The sequence below is a fragment of the Pongo pygmaeus genome, chromosome 20, assembly GCF_028885625.2.
Source record: "Pongo pygmaeus isolate AG05252 chromosome 20, NHGRI_mPonPyg2-v2.0_pri, whole genome shotgun sequence".
NCBI lineage: Eukaryota > Metazoa > Chordata > Mammalia > Primates > Hominidae > Pongo > Pongo pygmaeus.
The window spans coordinates 7507439-7519654 of NC_072393.2; the positions used below are offsets into that span (position 1 = coordinate 7507439).

The 12216-nt window shown below is 56.7% G+C and overlaps 1 protein-coding gene across 1 annotated transcript; it reads left to right on the forward strand.

Annotated features, from left to right (window-relative positions):
- The first annotated feature begins 269 nt into the window (after positions 1 to 269).
- MCOLN1 (mucolipin TRP cation channel 1) lies at positions 270 to 12166 on the forward strand. Its single transcript, XM_054462970.2, has 14 exons — positions 270 to 819; positions 3068 to 3273; positions 4577 to 4744; positions 4881 to 5046; positions 5643 to 5751; positions 5987 to 6083; positions 6281 to 6380; positions 6720 to 6826; positions 6944 to 7093; positions 7224 to 7325; positions 7687 to 7809; positions 8455 to 8670; positions 11699 to 11829; positions 11935 to 12166. Exons 1-14 carry the CDS (start codon positions 789 to 791, stop codon positions 11969 to 11971), a joined length of 1743 nt encoding a protein of 580 aa, XP_054318945.1. The 5' UTR covers positions 270 to 788; the 3' UTR covers positions 11972 to 12166.
- The last annotated feature ends 50 nt before the right edge of the window (positions 12167 to 12216 follow it).

Here is a 12216-nt window from a genome sequence, read left to right on the forward strand (position 1 = left end):
GAGGTAGGGGCCAGATCAGAGGGCCCTGATAGACGAGAGTGGGGACTCTGCCTGTCAGTCCAGAGCAATGGGAAGCCGAGGGCAGGTTCTCGCAGGACGGATAGGAATTATTCTTTGAAGATGCTTGTGGCTGCTGGGTAGAGAGTGGAGTGGAGGGAGGCTGAGATCGGGGAGGAGGTTGCTGCAAAGATCCAGGCCAGGAATGTTGGAAGACTCTGGGCTGGGGGCCATAGGGGTGGGGATAAGTGGTTCTATTTGATACATAATTAGGAAATCGTGTTTGCTGAAGATGCGCAGGAGAAGGGTAAAAGGAGTTTCTGGGAGTAAGAGGAAGACAGCGTTGAGATAGTAGGCAGGGTCATCACCAGGCACCAAGGAGGATAAGGGGTCAAGCTCTAGACATGGAAGTCACGAGCCTGGCACCGGATTCGGGGCATGGCCGGGAACCAGGGCGGAGCTCATCGTTGCCAAGCTCAGAGTCAGCCCATCCCCCGCCAACCAGAGCGTGTCGGCGCTAGGACCTCGCGACTGCCTTCGACCCAGAGGGCGCCGGCTGAGGCACGCATGCGCGCTGTTCCGGCAGGGGTTGTCGTGGCGCAGGGGGCGGGACCAGAGGCGGTCACGTGAGGGGCTCTGGACTACCGGGTCACGTGACCGAGGCACAGATCAGCTGATGCCGGAGGGTTTGAAGCCGCGCCGCGAGGGAGCGAGGTCGCAGTGACAGCGGCGGGCGATCGGACCCAGGCTGCCCCGCCGTACCCGCCTGCGTCCCGCGCTCCCGCCCCAGCATGACAGCCCCCGCGGGGCCGCGCGGCTCAGGTGAGGGCGCGGGCGGCACCGTGGGGCCCCGAACTCAGGCGGGCGGGCTGTTTCTCCAACCTGGGGCGGCGGAGCTCCCAGTCTCCTTTTTTCTAAGCTCCAGCGCTGACTTTTCACGGTGGAGAAATGGGCAGACGGCTCCTAGAACTTGGGCGGCGGGTGGGCACCAGCCTCTCCGATTCTCCCTCCTGAACCCAGGCTCTGCTGGGTTCCCAAACTCAGGCAGGGATCGCGCCGGGCCGCCAGCTTCTCCCTTTGGGGCGGCGAGGTTCCTGGGATTCCCACTGGGAGCCTAGGTTCCAATTGCTCAACTTCATCTGGAACTCAGACAGCGGGCACCAGCTTCTCCAACCCGCACGTGAGACTCCCAGGCTTCCCCTCCTGATTCCAGGAGACAAATGCTCAGCTTCCCTAAGCTCAAGCCTGGAGAGCTGGAGGGATTGCCCCCAGGCGATTAACTCAGTTTTAGCTTTCCAAACCGGTGGAAGCGCAGCCTTCTTAAATTCGGGCTTCCAGCCAATTCTGATGCGACCCCTCCTCGGGGAGGCTGGAGGAAGACGCCTTGTGTTAGCTTCCCCTTCTGGAGCTAGCTGGGGACCCCTACCTGATAGGTGTCCTGGTGTCCCAGCTAGTAGGGTCTGGGGTGGGTTAGCTGTAATCTCAGCTTTGTAAGCGGGCCCTGCCCTCTGGCTTTGTCGTAAATAGCCACAGCAGCATCCCATTGCAAAGGGAGGGGCCGGGAACTTCTCCATCTCTGCAGGGGAGGTTCTGACAGTGCACACATTTATCCTGACAGCTTTGCTAGGCAGGGGGCCAGGCCCTAGAAAGCAACACGGGGCCAGGCCCTAGAAAGCACATCCCCATGGGGGTGTGACAGGGACAGTTCTGGGCTACTGTGACTGGTTTTGACTCCAGCAGTTGCTGAAAGCTTAGATCTAACCGTTAGGTTGGAAAAAAATAAACAGTGATTAGAACAGCTTGTGTTTGCTGAAGAGGTCTTTATCTGCTGTCTCACTGAATTCTCAGAGCAGCTTCAGGATCTCAACCTCAAGGCTCAGGAAGAGGGTGGACTCTTTTTTTTAATAAACTTTTTTTTGTGGCCCAGGCTGTAGTGCAGTGGCATAATCCTAGCTCATTGTAACATCGAACTCCTGGGCTCAAGTGATCCTCCCAACTCAGCCTCCCGGGTAGATGGGGTCCCAGCTACTAACTATGGGCATGAGCCGTCACACCTGACTATTTAAAATTTTTTTTTTTTTTTTTTTGTAGAGAGGGAGGTCTCGCTGTATTACCTAGGCTAGATTCTCCCACCTTGGCCTCCCAAAGCCGTTGGGATAACAGGCATGAGCCACTGAGCCCAGCCAAGGGGTAGCCTTTTTAAAATTTCCACTCTTCAGATGAGGAGATGAGCCCAGCCAAGGGGTAGCCTTTTTAAAATTTCTACTCTTCAGATGAGGAGATGGAGGCTCAGGGAGGTACCTGGAGTCAACCTACTGTAAAGTGGCAGGTCTGGGATTTGATGCTAGGGCTGCATGATTTCCAGGAGCTGGTGCTTTTCAGGGAGATAAAATGAGTCTTTAGCGAACGTGTTCCATTATTATTACTTATATTGTCAATTACCTCTTCTCCAGGTCCTTGGCTTCTGAGAGTGTCAGCTGATGGGCCAGGTTATAATGAACCCAGAGGTCATGTTTTGGGTATTTGTCCAGACAAACCTAGAATACAGGCTGAGTTCTGTGCTCATGTCAGGAAGCTGGAGTTGGGATGAGCCCAGGAGCCTTGAACGCCCAGTGAAAAGCCAGTGGGAGCAGTTCATTCTCTCCCCACAGATCAATAACGGGAACATTGATGAAATGTTCCGACATTCACCATGGACCAGCCCCTGTGATCAGTGCTTCATAAGCATCCAGTCCTTAGCGTTCCCATGAGACGTATTATTGCCCCATTTTGCAGATGAGGAAACTGAGGCTCAAGAGAGCTGGTGAGCAGGAGGGGCAGGAATCAGCCCAGGCCCTGTACCTCCCAAACCCTGTACCTCCCAAACCCCAACTCATAACCTTTGAGCAGGACAGGTGCATAGATACCTACAATGTCACAGGTTTTCTGGTTTTCTTTAGACCTCTCAGAGCTCTTCCTTGGCAGGAGGATGGGGACATGAAGATAGGGCGTGTGCTGCCTTCCTGGTTGGAGAAAGGGGAAAAGGGGAATTGCCCAGGCCTCACCCCAGTGCCCTCTCCTATTCCCACAGAGACCGAGCGGCTTCTGACCCCCAACCCCGGGTATGGGACCCAGGCGGGGCCTTCGCCAGCCCCTCCGACACCCCCGGAAGAGGAAGACCTTCGCCGTCGTCTCAAATACTTTTTCATGAGTCCCTGCGACAAGTTTCGAGCCAAGGGCCGCAAGCCCTGCAAGCTGATGCTGCAAGTGGTCAAGATCCTGGTGGTCACAGTGCAGGTGAGGCCAGCCAAGCAGGGGCCCCAGCCGAAGGCCACCTGTGGCTGCTGTGCTCCTTGAAGAAGAGTCTTAAAGCAGCACTTTGGGAGGCCGAGGCCGGTGGATCACTTGAGGCTGGGAGTTCAAGACCAGTCTGGCCAGCATGGTGAAACCCCGTCTCTACTAAAAATACAAAAAATATTAGCCCTGCATGGTGGCAGGTGCCTGTAATCCCAGCTACTTGGGAGGCCGAGGCAGGAGAATCGCTTGAACTGGGAGGCAGAGGTTGCCGTGAGCTGAAATCATGCCACTGCACTCCAGCCTGGGCAACAGAGCAAGACTCTGTCTCAAAAAAAAAAAAAAAAAGAAGCCGACTCTGAGGCTCTGAGGCTCTGAGGCTCAGAGAGGTTAAGAGACCTGCCCAAAGTCACACAGCACCAGAACATTGGGAGCTGGGATTTGAACCCAGGCAGTCTGACACCATGTTGACCCAATGGCTGCACAGATAGTTCTCCCTCCCCCATGCCAGACCTTATGCTCGGCTCTGGGAACCCCATGATGAATCAGACCCAACCACTGCCCTAAGTACTTGCTTCACATCTTGGGCTGACTTTAGCATGTCACTATGCCTCTAATTTTCCCTCAGAAAAGGAACCCAATTGGCCAGGCATGGTGGCTCATGCCTGTAATGCCGGCACTTTGGGAGGCTGAGGTGGGTGGATCATTTGAGGCCAGGAGTTTGAGACCAGCCTGGCCAACATTGCAAAACCCCATCTCTACCAAAAATACAAAAATTAGCTGGGTGTGGTGGCAGGTGCCTGTAACTCAGCTACTCAGGAGGCTGAGACAGGAGAATTGCTTGAATCTGGGAGGTGGAGGTTGCAGTGAGCTGAGATCATACCATGGCACTCCAGCTTGGGCAACAGAGTGAGACTCTGTCTCAAAAAAAAAAGAAAAGAAAAGGGACCCAGTCATGGTACTTAACCCTGAAAGTTTGAGTTTAACACAGAATCCAACATCCAGTAAACATTTAATGAACATTAGTCCCTGCAGTGAGATACACGAGTGCCCACCCTGTGTTGTACGGGGGAGGATACCGTGGTGGGCGTGGCATGGAGCTTATGCCAGGAGGTGGGGTGAAATTAATCAAAGCAAAGAAATGCATAAGTGAAATCCGTGTTTGTGGCCCAAGTTAGCACGGCCCTGCCCCACCCCAGTGGACATCTGCAGGGCCCTCCCTGTCCTCTTCCAGGGCCTGTGCACCGAGGGAGATACGCCCCAACCCCCATCCTAGCCATGCCAACCTCCACTACCCTCTCCCCAGCTCATCCTGTTTGGGCTCAGTAATCAGCTGGCTGTGACATTCCGGGAAGAGAACACCATCGCCTTCCGACACCTCTTCCTGCTGGGCTACTCGGACGGGGCGGATGACACCTTCGCAGCCTACACGCGGGAGCAGCTGTACCAGGCCATCTTCCATGCTGTGGACCAGGTGCTGGTGGGCAGGCAGGTGCAGGTGGGCGGGCAGGTGCAGGTGGGCGGGCAGGTGCAGGTGGGCGGGCAGGTGCTGGTGGGTGGGCTGCAGAGAGCGGGCCAGACTCACAGGCCCTCCCCTTCTCTGCCCACAGTACCTGGCGTTGCCTGACGTGTCACTGGGCCGGTATGCGTATGTCCGTGGCGGGGGTGACCCTTGGACCAATGGCTCAGGGCTTGCTCTCTGCCAGCAGTACTACCACCGAGGCCATGTGGACCCAGCCAACGACACATTTGACATTGATCCGATGGTGGTTACTGGTGAGTGGGCAGGACGAGGCTTCGCTGTTTGGAGCCTGAGCTGCTGGGATTAAAATCAACAGCTGTGGCTGGGCGAGGTGGCTCACGCCTATAATACCAGCACTTTGGGAGGCTGAGGAGGGAGGATTGCTTGAGGCCAGAAGTTTGAGACCAGCCTGGGCCACGTAGGAAGACCTTGTCTCTACGCACAAAAAAATTGGCTGGGCGTGGTGGCGTGCCCCTGTGGTCCCAGCTACTCAGGAGGCTGAGGCAGGAGGATCGCTTGAGTCCAGGAGGTTGAGGCTGCAGTAAGCTATAACCATGCCACTGCACTCCACCCTGGGTGACAGAGTGAGACCCTGTCTCAAAAAGAAAAAAAGCAAGAAAAAAAAACAAGTGTGCTTAGTGTGAGTGTGACTGTTGCCACGTAGAAAGCACCAGGTGTTATATTTTAATATGGTTCATTCAGTAAAACATCCGCAGGCCCAGAGAGTGCCAGGCCTGTAGGAATGACCCAACCCTGGGGAAGCACAGGGAAGAAGGCCACTGGGGACTCTGGGGAGACCAGCCTGGCCTCCCCGGCCCCCTGAGGCCCTTCCCTGACTCCCTGTCCTCAGACTGCATCCAGGTGGATCCCCCTGAGCGGCCCCCTCCGCCCCCCAGCGACGATCTCACCCTCTTGGAAAGCAGCGCCAGTTACAAGAACCTCACGCTCAAATTCCACAAGTACTGCCTGCTCACTCAAGGGGGGCCCAGGGTGGGGGAGGCAGCACACTAGGCACTCTCACCCCAGCAACTACTTCCCTAAGGTGGGGACAGGGCCCCCCCACCCGTGCTGGTGCCTGCTGGCTGAGCACTTCCCCTGCCAGCTGCAGAGTCAGCACATGGCAGGGGACGCTGGCACTTGGGGCCGGAAGGGACCCGAAGACACCCCTGACCCTCACCCGAGCCTCCTGCCTAGGCTGGTCAATGTCACCATCCACTTCCGGCTGAAGACCATTAACCTCCAGAGCCTCATCAATAATGAGATCCCGGACTGCTATACCTTCAGCGTCCTGGTGAGGCCCCCCGGGAACCCACAGGGCTCCTGAGTTCCAGGGCAGGGACCTGGTCAGGGAGTGTCTTGGGAGCACTGACCAAGGGCAAGCGTGCGGGTAATGAGGGAGGGAGCCCGGGGTCTGTCAGGCCACCTGTCATGTGGACCTTGGGGCTTGGGGCTGCCAAGGTTTACTCTGCCCCCAACTGGCCCCCACAGATCACGTTTGACAACAAAGCACACAGTGGGCGGATCCCCATCAGCCTGGAGACCCAGGCCCACATCCAGGAGTGTAAGCACCCCAGTGTCTTCCGGCACGGTGAGCCCCTGAGCCCCAGACCAGCGCTGACCAGGGGCCCTGGCCTGTCCTGGGATTCCCCAAGCCCCAGATCAGCGCTGCCTGGGGGCCGTGACCTCCCCAGGAATCCGCTGAGCCTCAGATCAGCACAGACCAGAGACCCTGTCCTGTGCTGAGATCCCCCAAGCCCCAGACCAGCACTGACCAGGGTTCTTGACTCACCCCAAGCAAGCCCTGAGCCCACCGACCAACCAAAACCAACCGTGTAGCCCCCTAGGTCTCCAGCCTGGCCTGGCACCAACGCTAGCCTCCCAAGGCTCCATGCCATCCTTGGCCTTACCCACTCTGCCCTCCCCTCAGGAGACAACAGCTTCCGGCTCCTGTTTGACGTGGTGGTCATCCTCACCTGCTCCCTGTCCTTCCTTCTCTGCGCCCGCTCGCTCCTTCGAGGCTTCCTGCTGCAGAACGTGAGGCTTCTGCGTTGTGTGTGCCGGTGTGCTCCCTGCCTGGCCCTAGGGCGATAAAAGCCAGGGCTTTGAGGGTCCTGTTCCTGGTCAGGCCCTCACCCCGCCTGCCTTCTGCAGGAGTTTGTGGGGTTCATGTGGCGGCAGCGGGGACGGGCCATTAGCCTGTGGGAGCGGCTGGAATTTGTCAATGGCTGGTACATCCTGCTCGTCACCAGCGATGTGCTCACCATCTCAGGCACCATCATGAAGATTGGCATCGAGGCCAAGGTGCGTCCTGCCCACACCCTGGGCCCCAGGTCCCATTCCTGCTGTCAGTGCCTATCTGGGGCCATATCCTCCCCAAGGACCCCCAAAGGAAGGGCTGGGCCAGATAGGTTGACGCAGCTCCCACCCACAGAACTTGGCGAGCTACGACGTCTGCAGCATCCTCCTGGGCACCTCGACGCTGCTGGTGTGGGTGGGCGTGATCCGCTACCTGACCTTCTTCCACAACTACAATGTGAGTTTTGCGCACGCGGCTGGGCCTTCCGCATGGTTACCCCACACCCTCCAAATAAATTCCTACACATGCAGCACTCACCAGCCCCGGCCAATGGCCCCTCGCAAGCCTCCTCCTCCTGCCTGCCCACACCAGATGTATCTGTCACTGCACCTGCGCGGGGCCCCTGGAGCCTGCTCCTTTGTGCCCACCCAGCTGAGTCCAGCCGTGCGTTGCCCTCGGACCCCCTCAGACACAGCCACGCCCCCTCTAGGCACCCACTGGCTCCCATGGCCACACCCCTCCCACCCCCATCTGGGTGCCCACAGCTGACCTGAGTTGTGGCCACACCCTCAACGAGGCTCCCTCTGCCCCAACCCAGATCCTCATCGCCACACTGCGGGTGGCTCTGCCCAGCGTCATGCGCTTCTGCTGCTGCGTGGCCGTCATCTACCTGGGCTACTGCTTCTGTGGCTGGATCGTGCTGGGGCCTTATCATGTGAAGGTACATCTAACCCCTGATGTCCTTGACATTGACCCCGTGACCTTGTCATTGACACTGTGACCCCCCAGATGACCCCTTGGTGACTGCTGGGAGTCTGTCCACTGTCCCCTGTGGTCCCTGGTGACCCTGACACTGACCCTGTGACCCTGTGTCATTATTGTCAGAGTTTCTGATGACCCTAATTTCGACCTGGATTACTCCCCTCCTCCTTTATCTACCCAGACCCTAGGTCGGCCCTGTGACCCTGTCATTGACCCTTGGTCCCGGCCATTCATGTGGGACCCCAGCCTGGGTCCCAGCCATTCATGTGGGACCCCAGCCTGGGACCCGGCCATTCACGTGGGACCCCAGCCCGGGACCCGGCCATTCACATGGGACCCCAGCCTGGGACCCGGCCATTCCTGTGGGACCCCAGCCCCCAGCTCCTGGCCATTTACATGGGACCCCAGCCCAGGACCCGGCCATTCACATGGGACCCCAGCCTGGGTCCCGGCCATTCACATTGGACCCCAGCCCGGGACCCGGCCATTCCTGTGGGACCCCAGCCCCCAGCTCCTGGCCATTTACATGGGACCCCAGCCTGACCCCAGCCCCCGGTTCCTGGCCATGCCTTGGCTCCCTCTGACCCCGCCGCCCCTCTGGCAGTTCCGCTCGCTCTCCATGGTGTCTGAGTGCCTGTTCTCGCTCATCAACGGGGACGACATGTTTGTGACGTTCGCCGCCATGCAGGCGCAGCAGGGCCGCAGCAGCCTGGTGTGGCTCTTCTCCCAGCTCTACCTGTACTCCTTCATCAGCCTCTTCATCTACATGGTGCTCAGCCTCTTCATCGCGCTCATCACCGGCGCCTACGACACCATCAAGGTCAGCCGCACGCGCCCAGCCCCGAGCTCGGGCTCTGGGTGCCCTGGAGTCTGCCATGAGGGGGTCTTGGGGACACCGCAGGGTGAACAGAGAAGACCCCAGGAGAGAATATGGGAGACTCTATGAAACCAAAAAGAGGGTGGTTCGGAATTGGGGGGCGCGGGGGGATGTCAAGGTGGGTTTGGGCCAGGAGGGGGCCTGAGTTGGCCTTTACCAACAGGGCAACCGAGTCATAGAGTTTATTTATTTGTTTATTTGAGACGGAGTCTCGCTGTCACCCAGGGTGGAGTGCAGTGGTGCAATCTTGACTCACTGCAACCTTCACCTCCAGGGTTCAAGCAATTCTGTCTCAGCCTCCTGAGTAGCTGGGACTACAGGCACATGCCACTACGTCCAGCTAATTTTTGTATTTTTAGTAGAGATGGCATTTCACCGTATTGGTCGGGCTGGTCTCAAACTCCTGACCTCAGGTGATCCTACTGCCTTGGCCTCCCAAAGTGCTGAGATTACAGGCGTGAGTCACTACGCCCAGCCTATTTTATTTTATTATTAATGTATTATTCTTTATTTTATTAGAGACAAGGGTCTCACTATGTTACCCAGGCTGGTTTCAAACTCCTGAGGTCAAGTGATCCTCCCACTTTGGCCTCCCAAAGTGCTGGGATTACAGGCATAAGCCACCACACCCAGCCTATTTTTTTTTTTTTTTTGAAATGGAATCTTACTCTGTGGCCCAGGCTGGAGTGCAATGGCATGATCTCGGCTCACTGCAACCTCCGCCTTCTGAGTTCAAGCGACTCTTGTGCCTCAGCCTCCTGAGTAGCTGGGATTACTTGCGCGTGCCACCACACCTGACTAATTTTTGTATTTTTACTAGAGATGGGGTTTCACCACTTTGGCCAGGCTGGTCTCGAACTCCTGACCTCAGGTGATCCACCCGCCTTGGCCTCCCAAGGTGCTGGGATTACAGGCATGAGCCACTGAACCCAGCTAAGTCATACAGTTTCAATGACCTTGTCATTGACCCTGGGACGTTGCCATTAACACAGTGACCCTCAGCTGGCCCCATTCCTACGGCGGACCCCTAAAAACCCCACCCTGACCCCAGCCCCCAGCGATGACCCCGACTCCCTCTGACCCTGCCCAAAGTTAGCTTCTTTATTTTTTTTTGAGACGGAGTCTCGCTCTGTCACCCAGGCTGGAGTGCAGTGGTGCAATCTCTGCTCACTGCAACCTCTGCCTCCTGGGTTCAAACGATTCTCTTGCCTCAGTAGGCAAGCGATTCTCTCTTGCCTCCTGAGTAGCTGGGATTATAGGCACACACCACCATGCCTGGCTAATTTTTGTATTTTTAGTAGAGATGGGGTTTCACCATGTTAGCCAGGCTGGTCTCAAACTCCTGACCTTGTGATCCACCCGCCTCGGCCTCCCAAAATGCTGGGATTACAGGTGTGAGCCACTGTGCCCACCCAGGTTAGCTTCTGAGCAGTAAAACTGGGCTCAACCCAGGGCTGTCTGATTTCAGAAGCCATGCTCCTAACCCCTCTGTCCTCTGTTTAGTAGGGTGGCTGGGAACAGTGGTTTCCCTGCAAGCTGCAAGGGTCAGGGGACAGAGCAGGATGCGGAAGTGGCAGGTAGATAGGATTCTTTCAGCAGACATATCCAAGGGCCAAGATCTGTGCTGGGTTCTGGGCATGGAGGAAAATCCGGTGTGCATGATCTGTCTTAAGGCCTGTGGGCAAGGATGGCACAGGAACAGATATCCCATGACCAATGACCTACTTGTAACAGGTATGAAGGAAGAGTGGAAGGTTACAGAGGGACCCCGCTTTAGATTGGTATGAGAGTAGGTCCAGGAGAGCTTCTAGAATGTTCTATCCATCACTAGTCTCTAGCCCCATGCAGCTATTTAAATTTTGATTTTAATTCCGGCTGGGCACGGTGACTCACGCCTGTAATCCCAGCCCTTTGGGAGGCCGAGGGGGGTGGATCACCTGAGGTTAGGAGTTCAAGACCAGCCTGGCCAACATGGCAAAACCCCATCTCTAGTAAAAATACAAAAAATTAGCCGGACGCGGTGGCACGCACCTGTAATCCCAGCTACTCCGGAGACTGAGGCAGTAGAATTGCTTGAACCTGGGACGTAGAGGTTGCAGTGAGCTGAGATCAAGCCACTGCACTCCAACCTGGGTGACAGAGCGAGACTCTGCTTCAAAAACAAAACAAAACAAAACAATTTTTTAAAAATTTTAATTCAAATGAAGTACAATTTTAAGTTCAGCCCCTGACTTGCACTATCCTGTATCCAGTGCTCAAAAGCCAGTGTGGCTGGTGGCTGCCATATTGGACAGCATAGATATTGAATACTTCCATTGTCTCTAAACCGAAGAGATGGGAGCCCAAGGGCAGTGCACCGAGGGGAAGGAATAGCTAAAGCAAAGGTCTAGTAGCCTGAAAAAACTTGGAGAAAAGATGGCCCCTCCATGAGGCTGAGTGAGAGGAAGGAAGCCTTGGCTGGGATCCTGCCACATCCAGTGTCACCGGCAGATGGGTACACCCCCTTTTCCCCATGCATGGATTCAGCTGTCCCACAGACACATTCACTCAGGCCCTTGGAACTACTTCCTGTCTTGCCTTAGCACGTAGACATCACACACATGCATCCACTCTGGTGGGCAAACTCAGGCCCTGCTCCCACTGCTGTGCTCAGCGTGCACCCAGCTCACTCAATAGATGGTTTCTGAGCACCGAGGTCGTGTCAGCCCTGGCTCTAGGTCTCTAGGTGCTGGGCCCACAGCAGAGGGCAAAGACACAGACTGGCAAAGACACAGCTTGTATCCACATTGAGGGGTCAGTGAAGGTCTCTCTGTGCAAGCAAACTATGGAACAACGGGTGGAGCAGGCACAGCAAGTGCAAAGGCCCGGAGGTGGGAAGCGATGCAGATATGGCTGGAGGGGAGGGCTGACTTCAAGGGCCTTGGAGGTTGGGAGCCACTTTCAGGCTGAGCCTCCCGGCTTCTCTCCCCAGCATCCCGGCAGCGCAGGCGCAGAGGAGAGCGAGCTGCAGGCCTATATCGCACAGTGCCAGGACAGCCCCACCTCCGGCAAGTTCCGCCGCGGGAGCGGCTCGGCCTGCAGCCTTCTCTGCTGCTGCGGAAGGTTCGAGTCCCGGGTCTGGCCCATTCAGATTGGGGGTTAGGGACTGGAGAAAGGGGAGCGAGCCAGAGAAAACTGACGCCCCTCTTCCCTGCTTCCCTCCTCCAGGGACCCCTCGGAGGAGCATTCGCTGCTGGTGAATTGATTCGACCTGATTGCCATTGGACCTTAGGCCCTGGACTGCGGAGAACCCCGCCCCCTACCCCGCTTATTTATTTTTAGGGTTTGCTTTTAATGATCTGCTCCCTGTCGCGCCCGAGGAGGGCCTGGACCTTTCGTGTTGGACCCTTGGGGGCGGGGAGACAGGGTGGGGAGGGTGTTGAATAAAAGGGAAAATAAATGTGTCGTTTTCATTTTTAGCGGGAGGAGCAGTCCTTTCGTTAAGTGGTG